This window comes from Natrix helvetica (assembly GCF_964273705.1).
Source record: "Natrix helvetica genome assembly, chromosome: 6".
In the NCBI taxonomy this organism is placed as follows: domain Eukaryota; kingdom Metazoa; phylum Chordata; class Lepidosauria; order Squamata; family Natricidae; genus Natrix; species Natrix helvetica.
In genome coordinates, this window is record NC_138553.1 from 28,943,946 (window position 1) to 28,967,856 (window position 23,911).

The window sequence follows — 23,911 nt, forward strand, 5'->3', positions numbered from 1 at the left end:
GCTCCACGATCCCCTTCATGTTGACTTAGGAAGGCGGGGAATGGGACGTGCGCAGGAGGGAGGCTGAGGCTAGAGGAGCCTCCTGCACTCGTGGTCCCATTCCCCTCCTTCTGACTCCTGAGTCAACATGAAGAGGACCACGGAGCGCTCCCATTCCCGACCACGTGTGCAGAAGGCTTCTCAGCGCCTTTTCCCTTTTCCCTTTTTAAAAAATTTTCATGATGAGAGTGGTGAGGCTCTGCCTCCCCTGCCTCCCCTGACCGCACGTCCCTGTTAAAAATGAATTGGAAATTTCATTATATGGTAATGATGAACATATAAAGTCTATAAAATGTTACTGAAATTGAATTTGGAAAATGAACATGTAAAAAACATTGTATGATTCAGTGGGCAAGGAACTTTGGATATAATGTGATGCTTGAACAATGGAAAATATGTGGACAAAGGTTTGAAAGGTTACATTAAATTATAATCTAAAAGAAAATTTCTATAAGGTGGTGTATCATTGGTATTTAATATCAGATACATTATCTGAGATGTATAAAGGTATGTCAAATGAATGTTGGAAGTGTAAAAGAGGGAACTTTTTATCATCTATGATGGAACATGTGATAAAGCAAAAATAATTGGAGTATGATTCATATTTTACTACAGAAAATTTTGAAAATGGAGATAAAAATGAAACCAGAACTTTTGCTCTTGGGTTTAATGGAAAAAGAATTGGGGGGAAAATTGGAACTTTGTTATATATTGACTTAAGCGAGACTATTGTATGCACAAAAATAGGAGGACACTTTGATTTCCCACTATGGACAAATCGTTGCAGAAGTTGATGGAGTTGGCTGAAATGGCAAAATTGACTACTTTGATTAAAGAAAAGAACATAAGTATTTTTGTTTCCATATGGAGACCACTTCTGAACTTCGTGCTTGATGTGGAAAAGAATGAAAATTTTACCGATTAGACTGATAAAGCTTTATAGAAATGGCTTGTTCATATTATGAAAAAGCAAAAAGTTGTGATTTGATGTTAATGCCTTATGGGAGTCAATGCTTCTTTTTCTTTTTCTTTTCTTATTTTTCCTCACCTCTCCTTCCCCCCCCCCTTTCTGCTTTTTCTATTTACTTTGTATATTGTATTTTATCATTATCATATAATTCAATTAAAAAATTAAAAGGATTTGGGGAAAAGGAAGAATTTTAAACCAAAAGATACTGTACTAAAGTAACATTCACCAAAACTAAAACAAATTAGAGTAAGTTGTGCATCATGAGCTAACCTATGTAAATAACCAAATAATTGGAATCTATAATATAGGATAGTTTTAAATCATAAATTCAAGGAAAACTTCAAAACTATATATTCATATATTCCAGAGTAAAAATAGAGGTTATTTGGTAACCCAGATATAACAGGTTGTTTACATCTCTCACACAGCTGAGAATCACAGCTGCTCATACCACCTACTGGCATTATAGCACTCTCATGCAATACGTAGTATGTTTATCTGGGTGGCAAGTCTTACACTTATTATAAAAGACTACTTTGTACTGAAGCCACTCAAGGATAAATGTTTGTCAATGTTGTGATGAGGTAATTTAGAAGGGAACAAAGACTGTGATTCACAAAAATACAAGGCATTGCTGGAAAGGAAGGAACAGCCTTGTTGGCATTTATCCTTTAATTGTTTAAGGTCTACCTGTAAAATCACACATGTAACTAGTTTAGTGTTTGTCAATCAGATTCCCTTAAATTATATTCAACTACCATCTGTATGCTTAAATTTCAACTGGAACAACAGTACTAGAAGTATAGTACTAGTAGAAAAATCATCATTATTGTTTTAGCCATTGCCTAGCCATTGCACCAACAGACTGGATTCATATATCACACCAAAATGATTTGTTTTATTTAGATGCAGCTTATTGTGTGAACACTATGGCTTGCCAAGTCTCGTTTATGATTTACATGCGATATATGAATCAATTGTTTACTTGTTGATTAAGCAAACCACATCTAAAACAAATAGAGTTAGTGTGATGTAGCAACCAAGTCACAGGCCCAGAATGAAATTCTAAAACAGAAGTTTTAATTATATGCAGATTAAATGGGTTTCCTTTAAGGTCCACAGCAGCCTTCCCTGACATCTGGGTTCCAAACACATAAATCAATGCACGAATTACCCCAAGCCTATTTAACTTTGTTACTTGAAGAATTATGTGAAGTCCAAAACTTCTCAAAGGCACCAAGTAGGAAATCTGGACTATATAACGAAGAACCTTGGAAGGTCCATAGCTGGAGTCTCAGGGCAGATCATCAAATAATGAGGGTATAACGGCACCTGATGCTATGAATTACAATATCTGGGTTTCTCTGCAACCAAATATTTTTTTATAGATCAAGGTTGCTCTTTCAGAAGCTGTCCCAGTTTAAATACAAAAATGACCCCATACAGGAGAAGGTTCAGAGTAGAGAATGCTTCTATTGATTACTTTCAAGTCCACATTTTCCAAAATGTACCTGCATTACGTTCTGCAACTCCTGAAGTGAAGCAATTAACCTCTGGTTCTCAGTTTGCAAATCAGACATGTCAGTAAATCCATGATCCTCCACCTCCCGCTGAGGAGCCATTAATGTTTGTTTCTTCAATAAAGAACATTCTTCCTCCATACCAGTGATCTTGCACTTCAACTGATCTATCTGAAATTTGGAACAGATAAAAGACTATTATAGCACTATATTGATTATACCACTAGCGAAACAAGTGGTTTACATTTATGTAGGACTTCATTTTGATCTGGAAGTTAATCAAAATTAAGTCCTACATAAAACTTTTGAATGGTTCACGGTCAATAAATATTGTAGCAAAAAGAAAGGAGTAAATTGGAGTATAGGTGAGTTCTCCTCACAAGATATGCCCTATTGCTGAATGTAATGATGGATTTGTGGAATGGACACATGCTCAAAAACATTTAAAATAATAATAGGTAAAAAAAACATCCAGAAGATTAGACATGCCTTTTCCAATTTTATTTCCTCCAGTTCAACTCTCATCATTTCTGGCCAACACCAGGTTCACTGACACAGGATGTTGGACACTGTTATCCAACATGATTGAAAACAACTAGTTTGAGGAAGGCAGAATAATGGTTTCAGAAAATTTCTAATCTAAACACATATATAGATTTAAAGTTAAAGTTTCCAGCATATAGATGAAATAAGCGTGCTTATTGCTCAAGATGAAATTCAAGTAACCAAGGGGTTGTCTAATAAATTCTGTCAAGTATCTGGAGTAAAAACATTATTTAAAATTGGGACTTGACATCTATTTTATACCTCTACCTGCTTTTCAATAGCTTCAGAAGTAATCTAACCTGGGATTCATCTCAAGAATCTACCAAACTCCAGAACAAATTCTAGTGATTGGCACTTCAGCTGAATCCCAGGGTTGCATTTAATTTGGAACAATTTTAAGACTGCTGAAAGCAGCTAAAAGAAAGACACAAGGGTAATCTAGTTAAACCCACATCTTAGATCACCATGGACAATGTTTGGTAGTAAGAAAGAGGAAGAAAAGCCATACTAAAGTGAAATTGATGGGTTGCATCACACACATAGGCAGGGTTGAAATTTTTTTCTCTTTTCTGCTTGAGTGGGAATTATGCTTTTTTAACACTGTTATCTTAGGGTTTATACTTTCAAGTCTTTCCCATTAAAAAATGGCCAAAAAAAATCATGCTTCCAATTTTGGAAAATTCAACAGTGTGATCAAAATGATTTTAGGAGCTACAATTTGTAAAAAAAAGCACTACCAATATATGTTTTAACCAATCAAGCATTTAACAATCAAGCATTCCTACACAAATGGAAAACATACAACACACTGAAACTGCAGCACACAATACTCCATCATGATTGATGCTATAAGATGAGATTCTTAAGTTTTTCTTTCTTTCTTTTATAAATAGTCACACACTAAAGGGATTAATGAATATATAAGAATGAGTCTGTCTTTCATTAACCATAGCTCTATTCTATCTTAGCCCGAGTTGTTCAAGGTAATTTATTTATCTAATTTATATGCCACTTTTCTCATAGTACGAGGTAAAGCTACATGTAGAATTGTGAAGGACCATGAAACATGTATTTCAAAATTTGACTTTACCATAAAATCAATAACTTTCATCTGCAATCTAGTACGATAGGACAAGTTTATCTGATGATTTTAAAGATTTTTGAGATAAAGTAATGAAGATGACTGTGAAGTCAACTACTATATGCAAATAAATTGGTATCATACTATTACATTGGTAGGGTCATGCTTTAAACACAAAGAAAGATAAATGCTGAAATAATCAAAATCTATAACAAATCTTGAAATAACCAGAATAATGTATATGCAGTATTTTATAGAAGATAAGTAAATATAAATGCACTCTCAAAATTCATCCTATATTTCAGGGAGATACAGTTAACAAGAAAAGATGCCCCACCCCAATTATAACTTGTTTAATTTGTTTAATTTGCTCAAAAGAAATGAGGAATAGTTCAGCTGTGGTCTATAAAATAATGGCTTTCCAGAGCAAATACGAAATCCACTTCAAGCTCAGATCTAACTAAAAAAGGCCAAGACTGCCACCATCTATCATTTTTACAGCATCATCAATATGCACAGGGTTTTGAACAGTAAAATAGCAGGTAGTGGCTTTATTCTTCAGAGACATAATATAATTGGGAAAGGGGGGGGATATAATAAATATCTGACACCATATTATTAAATGCAATTATAATTTACACATATCCTTAGATAAATTATAATCTGGAGGGTCAACATAAGGCCAAGCAAAAGAGACAAACAAAAGGCTCAGAATTTTATGATGTGCTAGGAAGGCAAGGAAAAACCGAATGGCATCTAGAATTGCTGCCATACCTGGAGTTCATAGGCTACTTGTAAGGGGCTTGCCTAGCATGCAATGTGATATATCCACTTAAAAAGATCAAGACCCAAGAGAGATGCAAAACCCCTGCCTCAGACCCCTGACAACTACTGCCAATCAGAATAGGCAATAATGAAGTAAATAGATCAATAGCCTGACCTAGAATCCAGCAGATCTTCCTGATTAAGTAGGAACCCTTTTTTTGTATGCAACACATCCCAAATTTAATTCTGACACCTACATATCACCTAAATATCAGCTATGCAATGATGTGGATGAGCTTCCTACATAAAATCCAGCAGATCTTCCTGGTTAAGTAAATTAATAATCTGATAGTGGAAAACAACTTACGTTCCAAACCAAACCACATTTTTCCTGGGGATACATTAAAAGAACACTATTTGTTATGCATGAAGCTTCTATTTGATTTTCATTGAGTCTCACTGTTGCAAAAGAACAATAAAAGCAGAATCCAATTCCCACACAGCATAGCCATAATCTTGGGTTGTTTTGGCCTTTTTCACAAAGACTTTTTTGACTTAGTCGAAAGGATCATCTGAGGCTTACCATTTTTATAGGAGACACTTTGCTCCCTCCCGTTCATTGCTTTTGTCATAATTCTAGTATTATATGAGTTACAAAGAATTGACAGAGTCTACAGTAAGAAAGAATCCTACATTGGGACCAAGAACTGGGCTTAGTCTTCCAACTCTGCAAGAACTGGTGATTTGAAGGTAATCTTCGATTTACAACAATTCATTTAGTGACAAGTCAGTTACAACGGCACTTGAAATGTGACTTATGAGCATTTTTCACAGTTATGACCTTTGCAGCATCATGTGATCAAAATTCAGACACTTGGCAACTGACTCATATTTATAACCGTTGCTGGGTCCCAAGGTCATGTCATCACCTTTTGCGACCTTCTGACAACCAAAGTCAATGGGGAAGCCAGATTCACTTAACAACCAGGTTACTAACCTATCAACTGCAGTGATTCACTTAGCAACTGTGGCAAGAAAGGGAAATGAGACAAAACTAACTTAACAAATGCTTCACTTAACAATAGAAAATTTGGCTCAATTGTGGTCGTAAGTCGAGAATTACCTGTATTCCATCTACAAAGATTAGAATGAGAGTTTGCAACGAGACTCAGTAATACTTCAAGGAATCAAAAGATGCCCTCCAAAATGGTTAGGCAGGCTCAGATTAAACCAGCAAGGAAGGGTTAAACTTGCTATGATCAATAAGTACTGAATCCGACACTTGTGCCTGGGTTTTATTTTAAAACTGCACATGAATAACATCTGAAATATTGCATAACAGTATTCTGGGTTGGTTTGGTTACTTCTGTGTCCTCTTCTTTGTTATTTGTTAACTTGTTGGTTCCGGTTTTGGCTTTAATCCTATGTTTAGCTGCCCATTTAGCTGATGTGTGATTTGGGAAGTTCTAAAAATCAAATCAATAAATAAATGTAGATATGCTCCTATGGACCTATACATAAATTGCACTTGCTATTTAGAACAATCTTGCCCATCCTGGACCACAACTCCCAGGTACGAAATTTGCAGAATTCTCATCCCTGGCTATACTGTTGGGAAGATGGATATAGTGGGGCAGGTAATATATCACATATAACTGAAGAAGCTTCTTAGATGAGAAGCAAAACATCTTCGAGGGAAAACAAAGTCCTGTCACCTTTTGAAAAAGCACCTTTCAGACAACCATGACCTGGATGACTGAGAATCTCCATAGATATTACATCTTTCCTATCAGAATTTACACGTGCATAAAGAATGGGGGGAAATCTCTCCTAGTTTTATCCCCAGAACCGCAATTCAGTAGCACAGATTGTTGAAACTATCAGTGTCTGAGACTGGGCATTGATTCTTACCTGATACACTCATTCTCTGTTGAAGTGGAGACAGCAGCTAGACTAGGTTTACTCCGTCCAGTAACCAATTGGACTGAGTCTACACTTATGATGTCATTGGGCCCTTGTGGCTCCTCCCCAGTTCAGACGAAGGAAAACTGTAGACTCAAGTGAGAATTGTGAGCAAAAACGTACATGTGTCAAGTCCATATCCTCTGTTTCTCTCTCTCTCTCCTCCGCACAAAAAAGTTCTGAATTGCGTGACACACCCCAGGGTGGGGCTGGCTGCTGTCTCCACTTCAACAGAGAATGAGTGTATCAGGTAAGAACCAACGCCCATTCTCCTGTGATAGTGAAGACAGCAGCCAGACTGGGACGTACAAAAGTGGGCTGTCCACTAGGGTGGGGATACTAAAGAAAGTCCGTTAAGGCACAAGCACTTGTTGCAGCACCCTGCATCCAAAAGCTGCATCAGCCGACGCATACTTGTCTAACTTGTAATGATGTATGAAGACCGTGGGAAATGTCCATGTGGCTGCCCAGCAGACTTCTTCCAATGTGGCTTGCATGGACCAAGCAGCAGTTGTCGCAATACTACATGTTGAATGAGCTGTAATGTTTAGAGGAACCTGCAAGGACTGAAATTCATAAGACAGTTTAATACAGGCTCTGATCCACCACCCTAGACTCGACGACGAAGCCTTGTTACCCAGGGAAGCCTGGCGAAAGGATATGAAGAGAGTTTCTGAGTGGCGGAACAAAGCGGTGCGGTCAATGTAGATCTTGAGGGCACGTCATACGTCAAGGGAGTGCTACTTACGCTCCCTCTCATGACGAGGAGACGGGCGGAAACCAGGCAAGATTAACTCTTGACCTCTATGGAAGCAGCTATTCACCTTCGGTATGAATGTCATGTCCAGTCTTAAACGACTCGGTCTGGATGGAACATGCATAAGTCATGCCTGATTGAAAGGGCAGCCAAATCAGAAATACATCTGGCAGATGTTTTAGCCACCAAAAACAACATCTTAAAGGACAACAGTTTCAAAGAAGTGGATCTCATAGGTTCAAAGGGCGAGGAAGTCAGAGCCTCTAGGACACGAGGCAAGTCTCAAGTCTGATACCTACGGATGGCCGGGGGACGCAGATCGGATGCTCCACAAGAAATCTCCGGATCAAGGGATGAGAAGGTAGATGGTCGGAGGCAAGACCGTCTAGGACAGAAGCCAAAGCAGCCACCTGTCGGCGTAACTTATTAGGGATAAGGTCCCCTCTGTTGTCAGGTTCTATAGAAGAAGAGGACTCAGAAGAAGACAATTCCACATCTGAATCTGTCACTGAAGGGCAAGGGCCCATGGGAGGCAAGACAGGTAGATCTGGGGAGACAACTTGGAGACCCTCGGGAGGAGGGGGGAGGGCTAGGCAGTTAGAACTTGTTGTTTTTGGGCCCTCTGAAATGCTTTCTCATTCTACCTTCACTCTTCTGCCCTGGTAGTGGCTTTAGAGACTTTGGGATTTACCCCTGAGGAAGGAGTCTCTTTGGCTTGCCTCTTCCTACTGCTCTTCGCCCCCGATGGCCCTGCCTCCTCTAATCCTTTATCTGCAGACACAGCTTGCTCAGCCATCTCCCCCGACATAAATCACCACAAAAAGGCTAGGCAACGGTCTCACACGTTTGATCGCCAGGCGCTCCTGATCCAGTCCACCTGGAATGATCCTAGGTCACTGGGTACTTGTAACAGCTGCTGCAGAGTTCGTAACTTTTTCAAAGTGTCCAAAATGCCTGACTTTTTTTCTTCCGAGGCTTTCCCAAGCCTCAAAATGGCCACCGCTATCTCCGCGGGCTTTTCTGACCCGCAAAATGGCCGCCGACACTCAAAGTGGCCGGGCGCTCCACAGAATGGCCACCGACCTCGCCTGGAACTGCTACGCACAAAAAGGGCTGGTCGCGAGTCTTTTCGAGTGCCCAGAGTCCAGGAACGCCTTGGATAAACAGCTACGGAGCTGTAGCTCTTAAGCTGGCCAATCCACCTGCAAGGCAGGCTTCTGGAGCGAACTCGTGGCCGCAGTCAGTCAGACGGCTGAAGAGAGGCAGCCTGGAAACAGTTTTGAATTTCCCTCCAATTTGGTCAGAAGAAAAAAAATGATTTAAAAAACCAATTTAAAGGGGAAAAAATGTAAAAAATCGCCAATTAATTCTATAAAGCTAAAATTTGGAGGAGAGATCAATTCTCACTGCTAGTCCTGGTTGGACTGAATCTGAACTGGGGAGGAGCCACAAGGGCCTGATCACATCATAAGTGTAGACTCAGTCCAATTGGTTACTGGACGGAGTAAACCCAGTCTGGCTGCTGTCTCCATGATCACAGGAGAATGCCCAATTCAGCGAGTAAATTTCTATGCACAAGTGGGAATTTGAAACTAGATCCAGTCCAACACTTTAACTATTTTGCTGCCACATAAGTTCTACCACATCCAAAAGACACCTAATTTACAACACAAAATATTCTTTTCTTCCAATAATAAATGCAATCTGAAACTGCTGCATTTTTTAAAATGCTGATGAGGTTACTCATCTGACCTCATATTTGCCACCATTAAGTTTTAGATTATGCACATAAAACAATCTCCTACCTTAAGAGACACTTTTGTGAAATTTGGAAAAATGCACAGCTTTCTCCAACTCAAGGCACTATCATAACAATAATAAGTATTTTAATCTTATTCTTTCTCATCTCTTCCCATCTGTTGTCTTTGTGTGACTTGTTTTTTTAAACAGACTATTGGTAACAGAGGTTTGAAAGTGATTTTGGGAGATAGTTTTGCTAAAGAGTGGCAAAAATGTTTCAGAGACATAAATGGTAACTTGGGAATTCCATCACCAAGGGACAAAGATTACCCTGGGAAATTAGCTTTCTGTCTAAGGTGATTACAGTATTTTTTGGAGTATAAGATGCACCGGAGTATAAGACGCACCAGGTTTTGAAGAAGCAAATTAAAAAAGCATTTTTGCGCTCTGCAAACCTCCCAAAACGGCCCGTTTTTTTTTTTTAAAGGGCATGAATACCCTTTAGGAGGCTTGTAGAATGCTCCGGGGGGGGGGGGGGACCAAGCAAAAAACAGCCCATTTTTTTTTCCACAAAAGGGCATGAATACCCTTTAGGAGGCTTGTAGAATGCTCCTGGGGGTGAGGGGGGCAAAAACGAGCAAAAGATGAGCCATTTTTCAGGAAAATGGGCCCGTTTTCTGTCAAAAAAAGGGCAAGGATTGCCTTTAGGAAGCTTATAGAGTACTCCTGGGGGCTGGGGGGGGGGGTAAAATTGAGCACATTTTGGTCATTTTTTGCTCATTTCTGCCCTCCCCAACCCCCCGGAGCATTCTGTGACTATGCACGGCCATTTGGGTGAAGGGGGCAGGGTTTTAGGAGGCAAAAAATGCTGTATTCAGTGTATAAGACGCACCCAGATTTTCAGCCTCTTTTTTGAGGGAGAAAGGTGAGTCATATACTCCGAAAAATACAATAGGTATTTTGAAATTGTATGAATGCCTGCTGATCATACATCTAGCAGAAGTGCACAATTAAAAAAAACCTGTTAGTACAGAGTAAATTTTAAAATACATTTATAAATCATGATTTTGTTATCAACATCTCTAACATACAGATTCATAAACACAAGTGCCAAACATATTTGTTCAGTCACTGATTTTCCAAGATTCTGTTTAGATCTAAAACTATACATTTATTTTCCCTATTAAAAAAAAGACACCAGCAATGTCAAAGTACGGAATTTCCTAGCTAAGAGGGTCACAGACATAAAGGAAAGTCATGTTGAATAGAACCTGGCACAAATAGTGTTCAATTTTCAAATTTCAAAATTAACAAAATTAGCATTTCACAAATCCAGAGGAGGAGTGTTGGCATTTAAGAATATGATTTGGGTCATGAGTTAAACAGGAGCTAAGAGTAGATTAAGTGTATTTGGGCAAACTTAGGAGAAAAAACCTAGGGCAGATAGGAAGGGACAGCAGTAAAATCAGCAGAGAACAGAATTGGAAAGGGACAGGTGACTGTGAGAATGCCTCCAAATGAGCAATGTAATGAAAAACTAAGGGACAAGAGAAGCAGTTTTATACCAGACATAGCAAAAAATGCCAAGACAATGGAAGCAAGATGAACTGATTTTCTGATACTTTTTTCATAATCTTTTTTTACTAGGATTATATTTACCCAAATATTATTTTAGTAACAAAGGAACCTTCAATCAAGAGTTGCTTTAATTTGGACATAATTCCACTGTTCTGAATTGCTCACCATACCCCAAGTTGCAGGTCCCTACTCCTTAAGACAGCAGTGTTCTTCTCTTCACATAGTTGTGCATAGCGCATGGCCAGCAAATAATTTTCATCCTTCAGCCTCAGTAGCTCCAGGTTGTTGGTGTCCCACTCTTTTTGGAACCTCTGGCAACGTTCTTGCACTTTCTGTAATCCCTGGAGCTGTTGCTTCAACTGGCTACACTCCTTTTCTAAGCCTTGGTTTTTAATCTGGAGCTGGTGTTCTTTGTCCAGGTGCTCCTTTCGTTGGGCCCTCACCTTCTTCACCTCCATCATCAGGAACTGAGTCAGGCCTTCAGGACCTTCCTCATCTGGGAATGGGACAGAGGATGATCATCAAATTACTGCCACGAGTAGACAAAATGCTAGGAGTCATCAGTCTGAACACCTCATGAGTAATTCAAACAATAAGCCAACCTGTCAAACATCTACTTAATTTGCAAGCACTTAATAGGTGAAATATCATGTTTATAAACATGCATGTATGCTTACAATTTGTGGCAATCATCACTGCAAGCACACAGCAAGACATTTAGCTGCATAAGGTGCAAAGTATTGCTTATTCGTGATAAAACTGTTCTATAAGAAAATCTTAAGTATCTGGCACTTCTGGCAAACAAAATTCCTTTGCTCAAATCCATATGAATGTAAGTGCATCTCAACTTGTATTTCCTGAGAATTGCACCAGATTCTCTGTAAGGCTTATTTATTGTTACAAACCTTTTTCTAATATGGAGATGTTTCTCTAATGCATACCTATTATGTACATATTTTGCAGTCAGAAAACCCAAACTGTATAATCACATGGCAATTTATAAAAACGCAAGCAGAGTAGATTATTTTAAGAATGAATGAACTCAAACTGTATATTTTGCTTTTATTTTGGCAAGAGAGCTGTTCAAATAAAAATAACATTTGTTCATAGATAACAGTGTTATGACAATATAGGAGTCTATTCATGTAGAGCGACTATATATATATATATATATATATATAGAGCGACTATATATATATAGATATATATATATATCAGTGGAAGCGGCAGAGAAAAGCCAAAACAGTTAACCAATATACAAAAACATAATCTTGGTATCATGAAGCATTCTATAGTACTGCCCTGAATAAATGATGTCATCCATAAACCAAAGACAACACAGACAAATTTAAGCTTCCGGCTATTTTCCTGGTAAGGCAGTTCTAAAAAATATCCATGTGGCTATTTTTATTTCTTCAAATCTCAAAAGATCATTGTTTTGATGACCAATAAAAGGCCAGTTCTAGAGTATCTCATCTTCTAAATGACAACCACTTTATGTTAGGAAGGCATTCAAAACAAAATTAAAAATGACAAATATAGAAATTTCAGTACAATACGGGCCAAGCAATCTCACGTAAAATTCTCCATACCAGCAGACAGCTCAATAAAGCATCCACTTGTGCATATATACAAACTATATATCAAGAGCTTTGAAGGCCCTCCTTCTTCCAAAGTACAATCAACCTTCTCTAAATCTGACTGAATATCATGTTGCTTACAATCTCTTACCCAAGATCATAGAGCACCGCTGAACAGGTTGTTTTCCTGTTAGTCGGGTGAAATGTTCAGGATAATAGAACTCCAAGGACTCTAAGAATGCCTCATAGCCTCGCTTCCCTCGCCTTCGAAGCATATCCATCAGGAGTCCTGCAGAGATTTTTTTTTTTTAATCACACAGATAGGATACAAGTGATTAGCAAACAGAATCCGAGTTTTGGTGACTGCATATCACATGACGCCATCTTGTGCTTAATTCTGGCTCATTAAATATACCACGATTGAATAAATAACAATTTGCTAGGTTTACAATCACATTAAATTAGGATTTAATACAGTAGCCTATTGCCATTCTAGAAATATAAAGCCAAAAATTGTAAAAAAGGTCACTTGGTTTAACCTTTACAAGAACAGCAATGGCCTTTTAAAGCCAAGTCAAGATAGCAGGATTTAGGGAAATTCCTTGGGTCTTCTCTAAGGTTAAGCAAAAAGAAAGCATAATCTATTCTCTAAAAAATACAGGTAATTTTCAAGTTATGACCCAAATGGAGTCTGCCCAGCAATGGTTTATTATGGATGTAATTTGCTGAAAACTAGCAGTAAATGTGGTTATTTACTTAATGATACAGCTAAAAACCCGTTGTAAATTCACTTAATGATCAGAATACTTGACAACCAATTGTAGATTTAAGTCAATGACTACATTAACATGCTCTTGCTATGGTCAATAAAGACTAATCACTAAAGTTATACAATACTATACCATTAACGTGCTCCATCAACAGCAAAAGGAAGTCAAAAATATCAATAATAGAAATTAAACAGAAATTAAAAATACAGAAGGTGGATTTTGTTTTTCTTTTCGCTGGGCTTGAGAACCTCCAAGTTAGACTTCAGTTCCATAAAGCCTTAAAGTAAAGAAACTACTGGGTTACATGGAGCTTTGGCCTGCTGTAGCATGGCTTTTTTAAGGTACCATAGAATCACTTGAACAGGCCCTTCCTTCCATGCAAGAACCAACTAACTCTCTGTATTGTACTTTAAACAAAAAAGAGAGACTTTCCACTGATTTCTCCTCCGTGCAAATTCCAAATATCTCTCACCTGTTCGGTTACTCCTACATGGGAACCGATAGGCACTCAGCACCTCCTCTTCATCCTGCTCATCTATGACACGACATTGGCGCAAGTAGGGTGTCAGCTTTTCTGGATTCAAAGAGCGAGTTAGTTGGTGTCGCACACTCTCAATCTTCTCCCACAAAGTTTCCTCTTCTTCCTCTTCTTCAGAAAGACTTTGGGCATGGTTGATACCATCTTCAAGCCCTATGAACACATATTGAGTAATACTGAAATTAAGGACATTAATTTCCTCAAGTGCTTTTAAACAGTTTGGAATTGAATTTCTCACTTCATTTTAATGTATAAAGGTAAAGGTTCCCCTCACATATGTGCTAGTTGTTCCCGAATCTAGGGGGCATCTCTGTTTCAAAGCCAAAGAGCCAGCGCTGTCCGAAGACATCTCCGTGGTCATGTGGCTGGCATGACTAAACTCCGAAGGCCCTGTTACCTTCCCACCAAAGGTGGTTCCTATTTTTCTACTTGCGTTTTTACGTGCTTTCGAACTGGCACAAGTAACGGGACAAGTAATGGGAGCTCACTCTGTTACATGGTGCTAGGGATTCGAACTGCCGAACTGCTGACCTTTCTGATTGAGAAGCTCAGCATCTTAGCCACTGAGCCACCATGTCCCTATAATGTATACTGAAGGTTAAAGTGGGGATTTCAACTTCTGCACAGAAAATGGAATCAGTCTAGGGCTGTTCTTTATTGGAGACGGAACAGCAGAAAGTATATTTATTTTTAGACTCTGGGAAGCTTACAATATTCAATAAACACATTAAAAATCATAATTAGTAACAATCAAAACATCAAAACTATAGAAAACTAAGCTAAAGTTAAAAAAAAAGCAGATGAAGGAATGTTAATAATAGCAGAACCACCTTACTAGCTCACCAATCCCTGGAGTTCCCAGGCCTGCTGACACAAACCAAATCTTGAGAAACCCTCAGAAGCTCAGAAAAGATGAGGCCAACCTCATCTCAGGGGGCAGAAGGATCCAGAATATGAGAGCTGCTGCAGAGTAGGTCTACTGCATAAGGTCTATTAAATGTAACTCCCTACACTACGCAAACTATAACAATGCCCTCTCTGCTGGATCTGGTAAGATGAGCATATGAATCAGAATCAGAATAAAAGTGTTGGAAAGGACCTTGGAGGTCTTCTAGTCCAACCCCCTGCTTAGGCAGGAAACCCTATACCCATTATGGCGAACCATTTTTGGCTCGCATGCCAAAAGCGGAGGGAGCGCAGGGGAGTTGTGCGTGGCTGTGCCATGCCCGTAATGCTATGCATAAGAACCAGCGGGCATGCGTGCGCAACCAGCGCTCCCCCCCGCTTTTGCCACGCTTTTTTCGCCCTCCCCAGGCTCCAGAGGAATCTGGGGAGGGTGAAAACAGCCTCCCCCCCCACAAGCGCTCCAGAGGCTTCAGGAGCTTCTCTGAAGCCTCCAGAGCGCAAAAAACCAGCCCTATGGGCAAACCAGAAATTCAGGAACGGAGTTCCGATTTGGCCATAGAGGTGTTTTTCACCTTCAGGAGCCTTCCCTGAAGGCTCTGGAGGGTGAAAAATGGCCCTATGAGCAAACCGGACTTCCAGTTTAGCCGTAGTGCCATTTGTCATCCTCCAGAGCCTTAAGGGAAGCCTCCTAAAGGCTCTGGAGGGCAAAAACCAGCTAACCAGGCTGCCGGTTTAGCTGTAGTGCCATTTTTCATCCTCCGGAGCCTTCAGGGAAGCCTCTTGAAGGCTCCAGAGGGCAAAAACAGCCCAACGAGCAAACCTTCAGGGAAGCCTCCAGAGGGCAAAAAACGGCCTCAAAAGAAGGCCAAAGTCAGCTGGCGAGTGCACGCATGCACCCTGGAGCTGACAGGGCAATGCCTCGCGTGCCTTAACAATTGGCTCCATGTGCCACTTGTGGCACACGTGCCATAGGTGCGCCATCACGGCCCTATACCATTTCAGATTGGCTGTCCAATCTCTTCTTAAAAGCTTCCAGTGTTGGAGCATTCATATGAAGTTGGGGCAAGGTGAGCCCTCAATAACCCCATGCTAAGACCTACATTCTGTATGAACACGGAATAAAATTTGGGAGGGGAATCTTGGGGAGTTTCTTTGTTTTTTTAAAACTATAATAATCTTATTTTAAGGCACACAAAATAATAGGGACCATACACAAGCTCAGGAAAAGATGTAACAGTTTTAACGTGTTCCAAGCATGTGCTATCTGTCTACCTATAAAATCTCTAAATCACAATTTGCCTTTCAAATGCACATCTCTGCACAGCATAATAATAATAATATATAATGCAGAATAATTTCCCTATGCTTTCCATCTCAAAATGGCAAGAACTACTAAAGTCAGAAATAGCTCCAAGGATTGTAAAAAGGGAAGTCAGAGACCATAACTAGCATGGTCTGCAAATTATGAACCCCTGCTTAAAGAAAAAAACAATTACTTGTAAATAAATACTATCAACTAGGATGACAAGGACATACAGTAAAAAGAATTCCAAATTATAATGCATTTCAGATGGCTGTGCAAGCTGGAGATTACAACAGTTTAATTGAAGGTTATCTATTAGAATTACGAGATATATGAAGTCTTCGAAGTCCCTGACCACACATCTAAATTTTGACACTATTTTTTCTATTTTTAATCTATTTCAAAACCTATCTTCATGGTGGAACCTTTAGTTCTTATTCCTGTTTTAAACACTGAATAATCTAAATGCCGGTTTTTGGCTCAAGTGATTCATGCAATTTTGAGCCCTCAGTCTTAATGTGTGAAACTCTCAGTATCATCCAAGTCTCCAAATCTAATCTTATTCACTTCTCTTTCTCGCACCAAGCCATGATTTGCTGGACAAACTACAATGGCAGCATTCATACAATTTGCTACACCACATTTAACACATCGCACAACAACAGAAGAAGCAAAAAGCCAAAGTGGCATGCAGAAAGAAAATAGCCATACACTCTGACAATGCTGCAATGCCAGAGTGCGTTTTCAGATCTGACTCTGATTGACTGTAGCCTTGATTGACTTTGATAGTAGCCATTTACAAAATCCTCTCAACTCCAAGATAAAGCAGAATTCTGGGAATTGAAACCCAGACCTCCTAAAGTGACCATGATTGAGAAACACTGACCTAATACAAACTTATTAGAGACATCATTATTTGGCCAAACCAAACAGAATGGGAGGGCATTTAAGAATCTATACAGCTCGACATAGAACAACGAGACACAAGGACATTTTTTTCTCAAACGCCATCAGCTAAACAGATAATTTCCTCAACACTGTCAAACTATTCACTAAGTCTGCATTACTATTACTATTAATCTTCTCATCGTTCCTATCATCCATCTCCTCCCACTTATGACTGTAACTTTGTTGCATGTATCATTACGATTTATATTGTTTCCTAGTATGATTTGATTGCTTATTTGTACCCTATGACTATCATCAATTGTTGCACCTTATGATTCGTGATGAATGTATCTTGTCTTTTATGCACACTTTTATGCATCAAAGACAAATTCCTTGTGTGTCCAGTCATACTTGGCCAATAAAGAATACTATTCTATTCTATATTCTGATTTATTTACTTAGCTGTACAGTTTTACATATCTTTTTATCCTCCTCTCATATACGTATATATGTATCTATTTATTATAATTTTAATTTGTTGTATTTTGATACGGACTGTACACCGGCCCGAGTCCCTTTCGGGAGAGGGGGCGGTCTATAAGCGCTAAGAAATAAATAAATAAATAATATTCTAATTCTTATTTGTATTCTATTCTAATTATTCAAACAGATGTAGGCAACTTGTGGCCCTTCAAATATTGCTAAACTACAATCCCCAAAGTCCTAACTATCCCAGCCAATAAGGAGAACCATGTTGGGAGCCATAGGTTCCCTCTGCCCTTCCCCCTCCCAATATAAACCAACGTCCCTAATATTAAGCAAACTGCAATTATTATCTCCACTAAAAAAAAAAAAAACACCTTAGACTTTACTCCAGGAGAGAAAATTACTAGGAATGCATGCAGTCACTCCCTCAAAAAAGAGCAAAGCTTCTAAGAACTTCCAAAGCAGCAAGATAAGCTGTTTGGTTGCCTGAGCAGGACTTCCTGCTGTTCTTCTATTCTCTCTTCAAGGAGTTTCCACAGGCTTCTCTGAAGCACTGAACAGTGAAGTAGAAGATTAGCATATCCAAAGTCTTCAAAGGTACATATCCAAATAGTTGCTTTTCTACCAAAACCATTTTAGCAATTTCAGTGATAGCCAGCAGAAATGGATACAATGTGGAAACAAGGGTCATTATTTGATTCTGAAGTCTAACTTTAACTGCCTTCCCTTAACAAAAGGAATTGGAATTTGTCAAGTTTACTGAAAACTCAAGGCAAATTACCAAGAAGCCTGTAATTCAGAACAACTTTCTGAATAACCCATAACTGCTAAGTTCACATCACAGATGCAAAACCCAATTAACTACTTTTTGCCTTAGCTCAATGTGAGAATGTATACTGTAATTCTCAAGAGTAAAGTTTACTAGTTCAGAGATACCACTAATCGTCACAAAATTTCAAGCCTAAAAACTCCAATCAGAATAAGGAAGTATTGCAAAAATTTCAAATGACCAACAACAAGCAAGAGATCTTAAGCTACATTTAAATGAAAAAAAAAATGCTTTTCCAGGAGTCTTAGTTTTACAACAGCTTTCCAAATTTGCTGCCACTCATAGTGAGGGGTTTATAGGAACTCTTTAGTTTAACACATCTACAGCACTTCAGATTGGGGAAAAATTGGATCATACAAAGTTTAATTCTATAGCAGTGTATTTTGCTTCCATTTCTATGGCAGTTTTGTTCAGCCAAACTATCTTGCTATAGCAATACTTTTTTTTATAAACAGAAGCAACGGATTGAAGATAAAATAATATGGCCTACTCTGTTCATGTCACACAAGCTAAAAGGCAAGACAGCTAAAAAGATAAATTCAAAGTATACATACCAGCTTGTCCTGTGTCCGAAGTAACTGAGATTTTCCATCTGTGGGGAGAATCCATAGCTTGGAATTCTTGGGATAAACCAACTTCAATTCTGAGTAGTGGAAATGCTTGAGAGCAACCAGAAAATGGAAGTAGGCTAGAAAAATCAAGTATATGATACAATATAAGGAAGCTTCATAGATTAAAATTTAAAGTTTATCCCTTAGTCTGTCTCCCATAACAATGGTTCCCAGTAAGGCACTACATGGTAAATAAAGGGCCAAAACCAGAAATTGCTAGGTACCTATCAAATGATACCTTCCCTGTATTTATCCATCATACTCAGAATGGGTTTATGGATTTCATTATGGTTTGTTTTTGGCTTACTATTGTGGAACGTTATCACCCAGCCCTCTCCCAGAAAAATAAAATATCCTAGGAAATATTGAAAAGGCAGAATATTACATTTCCCTGGATGTGAAAAGGAAGAAACATGTTTAAAGAGAGACTAGCTCCTTGTAGCTTCCTGCGCCCACCCACTTTGTCAATGGGCCATTAAGAAGGCCAAGCCAGTCCCTTTAGATAATAAAGAGTTCTCCCCTTCAGCTCCAGGGGGATAGGATTAAGGCATGATAATATTGGCCCTTTACCCAACTCACCACATGGCATCTGAGAACTCAACCCAACCTGGATTCAAAACGCAGCCTAGAAAGTTGCCCCTGCATGGCCCCATGGGAGTCTGACAACCAATTAGAAGACAAGCTCAAGATCAAAGGCCAGAGAGGGCATAAAACCAGGGACTCAGCATCTCAGTCTTCCCTTCTCTTCTTCTCCACCAACATTGAAGCATGTGATCACCTTTTCTGTTCAAGACTCAAGCCATGTGGTCCTGTCCACCAATAAACCATCTTTCCAAGCAGCCTCCATGTCTCCAGTGTCTTTTTCCCCACTTGGAGCTGAACCCAGAAGGACATTTCTTTCATCACTATAATGACTGAACTTTCCCATCATGCTTTATTGTAAGCTAGTTCATTATGGCTTGTTTTAACAAATGATACATCATATTTTTCAGAATATAAGATACACATTTTTCCCTCAAAAAAAAGGATGAAAATCTGGGTGCATCTTATACACTGAATATAGCAGTTTTGGCCTCCCGAAATCCTGCCCCTTTGCAAAAATGGCCGTGCACAGCCTTTAGGAGGCTTCCAGAGTGCTAGTGGGGGCCGGGGAGGGCAAAAATGAGCACAAAATGGGCCATTTTTGCTCTCCAGCCCCCAGGAGCACTCTATTAGCCTCCTAAAGGCTATTTATGCCCTCTTTTTTTGACAAAAAATGGGCCCACTTTCACAAACAATGGGCCATTTCTGGGAGGTTTGCAGAGTGCAAAAACTTTTTTTTTAATTTGCCTCTTCAAAATCTTGGTGCGTCTTATACTCCCAAAAATACAGTAAATATAGCTGTGCCACAGAGATAGTCCGGACTAGCACATCATATTAACACATGTTCTATCTTGCTATGGTTTGTTTAATCAGCTACAAGGTCCATGATGACTGGGAGTTCGCAATATACTACACATTGTTAATTACGCATTTCCATGTGTGAAATCTTTGTGCTAGTTCATATTGTCACAATTTATCCAATCCCATGATGTTTGCTGCATCCTGGCATCAAATCTACAGACAGCTCAACCGATGTTTTGCTGAAATGGCAGCATTTATCAGGAGTCTGGCCTGTCACTAACAAAAAAGCATCTTTTCCTATCTCCTAGCTTCCTTTCAACTACTACTTCCCTTTCCGTCACAATAGAGTAGTTTTCATGTTTCAAGATATGCAGAACTGAAGTCAGTTGCAGATCACCTTCAAAACAATTAGAATGCACAATGGCATATTTGTGTAGAAGTATTCATGGCATGATCAATGAACTAATTACACCAAAACACAACTGGGTTCTTGGAACTTTTAAGAACTGCTGGCTGATATTTACCAAATCTTCAGATTGGGGGAAAAAAAACATTTATGCCAAACTATTGCTTAGAGCAGTGAAAATGACAGTCCTATTCCTCTACGAGTTAAATATGAGCAAGTTCAGGTCTTTAATTCTCCCAGGTCTACTAAGATTAAGAGAAAAGGGCCAGAATTCTAAGGAAATGTTTTGAATCATCAATCCCAGACATGCAAACATATTGCTGATTCATAGCGCACAGATCTCATCACATATGCATAGTTTCCTTGAGGCTATGTAGTTTCTGCATTACTAGACTGCATAAATTCTGTATCCAAAAAACTATATATTCCTTGAGGGTAGAAAATAACAGATTCAAAATCACACATTCATATAAAACTAAAACATTTAAAATAGCCATTAAGATTTAGATTATTATTATATTTCAATTATTATTTAAAATAGCCAGTTATAACCACCACATTGTCCATATTACCTTATTTGATGTGCCACAGAGAGCCAAATAGTACTAAACCAAGTTTTCTTTTGAAAACCTTTTAAGTATACACATTTTTCTCAGTGCCAGAATAAACATCTTTTGTCCATCATATTTTAAGGGAATTTGGATTATCCCAAGTTAGTCCGAAAAAGCACAAAATCTTGTCTCAATACTACAATACAATACTTGCCTTTTAACTGATTTGCTAAATGCTGATGCTTCTTTTCATCTCTATGTAATTAAATATCCTTCCTTCCTTCCCTTGCCACACCTTTCTCTCTCTCTTCTGAAACTTGAATAATTGAAGTACACGTAGCTTGCACTTTGTCACATAATATTATAAATCAATTCTAAGAGAAAGGTTATGGATAATAAAACTTTTACCCCACATTAAATGACCTTGTTTGTCAAATATAAACGATCTAATTACAACACTGTGTGGGCAGTTTAAGAAATCTGAAATCACAGCTGGGTTTAAATTAAACCACCTAAAGATAATCCCCAGAACCAAGACCTAATGCCACAACTTAGATCTGCAGGTGTGAGAGAATTAAAATGAGACCACAACTCTCCTAGGAAGGGGGGGGGGACTCCTTCACAGCAATAACGGCAGACAAATCTCTCCATCTTCATTGGGGGAGGGGGAAATATTACTTTCAGCCACTATTTGTTGAATAAATCACAACAGCTGGATTCTGCAAACTTCCTGACTTAGAGACAAAGATAGAGCAAGCTTTCCCAAGCTATCTTGGGCCTCACGTCTAAGCCAGTTGAGAAATATCATATAGCATGTGCTTATTCAAAGTTGTTGTCAATCAACACTGAAATAGCACCATTGAGATCCACGGCTCTTTTTGCAAAGAAGTGGGACACAAAGCGAGAGAGAGAGAGAGAGAGAAAATAAAAGACAAATACGCCATCACCTCAGCTTTACATCCTTGGCCTTAGTCGCTGCAGGATTTGTTGATATCTGCTCAGCAGAAACAAAAGTCCCCTAAGGCGCAGCCAGCATTGGGAAAAGGCGCAGTGTTTTTTCCCCCCTTTCTTTCCTCACTACTCGGACCACGAGGGCTGACGTTACCTTAAAACTTCTCACCCGGCGGGCTAAATTGCAGAGGTAGCAAACTCCCGAGCTGAATGGGTCCTTCTTCGCGTTTGCCCGCTTGCCTTCTCCTCCTCCTCACTTATTCCCTCGCCCACTCATTCTGCCCGCCTCAAGCCGAGGCGCACACCTGACGGCCGCAGTCAACAGCCGCTTCCTCCCGGGCCAGAGAGGTGGGCGGAAAGGCAGGCAGAGGCAGATTGGCAACTGGATGAAGTATTCGGGGTGGCTTGAGCCCAAACAAGTCCCGGCAGCCCCTCGGCCGGCTCAGGAATGCGCGCGGCTGGATTCCATTCCCAGAGGGAGAGAAAGTCACCCCCGCGGGCGGGGATGGCAAATAAAAAGCCGAAAAGAACTCGGGGGAGGCCAGTCGCCGCCAGCTAAGCGGCCCAGGCACCCTCCGCCTAACTCTGTTTTGTAGCAAGGGCCGGGCGGGGTGGCTAGGCGGGATTTTCTTTCTTTTTTTATTGTACCTCCAGCGCTTTTCACGTGTTCCTTGCAGACACCTTTAGCCTCAACAGGTTAGCAGCCGTCGGTGGTTGTGATCGCCGGCAAATCAAAGGAGCTTCGCGCGAGGGTTTGTGGCTGGGCTGGCAGCCTCGCTCAAGTCACAAGGCGGTGGCTTTAGTTTCGTGCCTGGAGGGAATCCCCCCCTTGTGATTTAACAGCCCTGTTTGGTGGCTTCGTGGGTTGTATAAACCTAGCCGGTTGTGCTTAGTTTAATAAACTACGGTTAAATTTTGCCGTCGCGGACTTGCGGGACGCGTGGATTCCACGGGAGAATTTGCGTGCAGAGGTCCAGGCACCTACGGCATAGCGCATCTCGCCATCTGAAAAGCAACAAGTGATGAGGCAGAAGTGAAGAAATTTGGCGATGTTATGATAATACCTACCCCCTCTCCAGGGCTTGGCCCCACCTGTTTTGCATTTCTTTAAAAAAACACTTATCTGCCTGAGTTTCTACACAGTTAATGATGCTCCTTTTAATATGTTTAGTTCTAAAATGTAACATATTTTCTGAAGCAAAATACAGTAGTCCTCGACTTATGACAATTGAGTCCAAAATTTATGTTAAGTGAGACATTTGTTAAGTGAGCTTTGCCCCATTTTAGGACTTTTCTTGCCACAGTTAAGTGAATCACTGCCATTGATAAATTAGTAACCCGGTTGTTAAGTGAACCTGGCTTCCCCATTGACGCTGCTTGTCAAAAAGTTGCAAAGGGGGAATCACATGACCTTGGGGCACAGCAATGGTCATAAGTATGAACCAGTTGCCAAGCTTCTGGATTTTGATTGGGGGATGCTACAAAAGTTTTAATTCTGAAAAATGGTCATAAGTCACTTTTTTCAATGCCGTTGTAACTCTGAATGGTCACTAAATGAACCGTTGTAAGTCGAGGACTACCTGCAGTGCTTTTGACAAGTAAGCCACTGGACTATTTAAAGAAGAACTAGGGTTCCGGAAGAATTAACTATATCATTGTTTTTAAGTAAGCACAATATACACACAGAGCAGGGTAACCCAATAACTTCTGCATAGGTTCATGATGTACAAATCATTCCCAATATAGATCAA

The 23,911-nt window shown here is 39.6% G+C and overlaps 1 protein-coding gene across 5 annotated transcripts in view; it reads right to left on the reverse strand.

Annotated features, from left to right (window-relative positions):
• The window catches only part of CARD10 (caspase recruitment domain family member 10), a 54,175-nt gene extending 31,176 nt beyond the window's left edge, over positions 1-22,999 (reverse strand). For 2 of the 5 annotated variants that reach the window (XM_081958502.1, XM_081958501.1), the window contains exons 1-6: positions 19,477-19,635; positions 18,813-18,946; positions 13,781-13,999; positions 12,690-12,827; positions 11,129-11,454; positions 2,521-2,700 (exon numbers count right to left, since the gene is read on the reverse strand). In XM_081958502.1, coding sequence (XP_081814628.1) covers positions 2,521-2,700; positions 11,129-11,454; positions 12,690-12,827; positions 13,781-13,999; positions 18,813-18,946; positions 19,477-19,514 — 1,035 coding nt within the window. In that variant the 5' untranslated portion in view covers positions 19,515-19,635. Of the gene's footprint in view, positions 1-2,520; positions 2,701-11,128; positions 11,455-12,689; positions 12,828-13,780; positions 14,000-18,812; positions 18,947-19,254; positions 19,325-19,476; positions 19,636-21,230; positions 21,249-22,314 lie in introns of those variants that run through there. The other 3 variants (XM_081958503.1, XM_081958505.1, XM_081958504.1) reach the window with 3 other exon arrangements.
• Between the last annotated feature and the right edge of the window lie 912 nt (positions 23,000-23,911).